This window comes from Geospiza fortis, unplaced genomic scaffold (assembly GCF_000277835.1).
Source record: "Geospiza fortis unplaced genomic scaffold, GeoFor_1.0 scaffold285, whole genome shotgun sequence".
NCBI lineage: Eukaryota > Metazoa > Chordata > Aves > Passeriformes > Thraupidae > Geospiza > Geospiza fortis.
The window spans coordinates 2,316,779-2,317,089 of record NW_005054403.1 but is presented as its reverse complement, the minus strand read 5'-3'; the positions used below and the strand labels follow the sequence as shown (position 1 = coordinate 2,317,089).

General features: G+C 55.6%; 1 protein-coding gene across 1 annotated transcript in view; it reads right to left on the bottom strand.

Moving 5' to 3' along the window:
• Nucleotides 1-305, bottom strand: part of ASB9 (ankyrin repeat and SOCS box containing 9) — a 14,763-nt gene extending 14,458 nt beyond the window's left edge. Inside the window, exon 1 of the mRNA XM_005426167.2 lies at nucleotides 200-305. Within this exon, the coding sequence (XP_005426224.1) occupies nucleotides 200-293 (94 nt within the window). The 5' untranslated portion in view covers nucleotides 294-305. The remainder of the gene's footprint in view (nucleotides 1-199) is intronic.
• Between the last annotated feature and the right edge of the window lie 6 nt (nucleotides 306-311).

The following is a 311-nucleotide window of genomic DNA, read 5'->3' as shown; positions in this document are numbered from 1 at the left end:
AAAAAAACCAACATTTCAGTTTCAAACAGAAATAGCTTTTTTTAAATCCCCTCAGAAGTACAAAGGCATGGGGGTGTTTTGTGGGGCGGACTGCGGACCTGTCCTGAAGCAGCACACAGGGGCAGCAGCACTGCAGCCTGCCCGTGTCCCTTGCTGCCTCTGGAAGGGCAGAGCCCTGTCCCCAGTTGGTGTCACTTACCCCTCATCCGCGGGGTACCCGGCGCCGCTGCACATGCCTGTTCTCCAGCTCCGTGCAGTTTGCTGGCATTTTGATTTGTTCTCTCATCGTCCATCTCAGCCCGTCTGCCCAG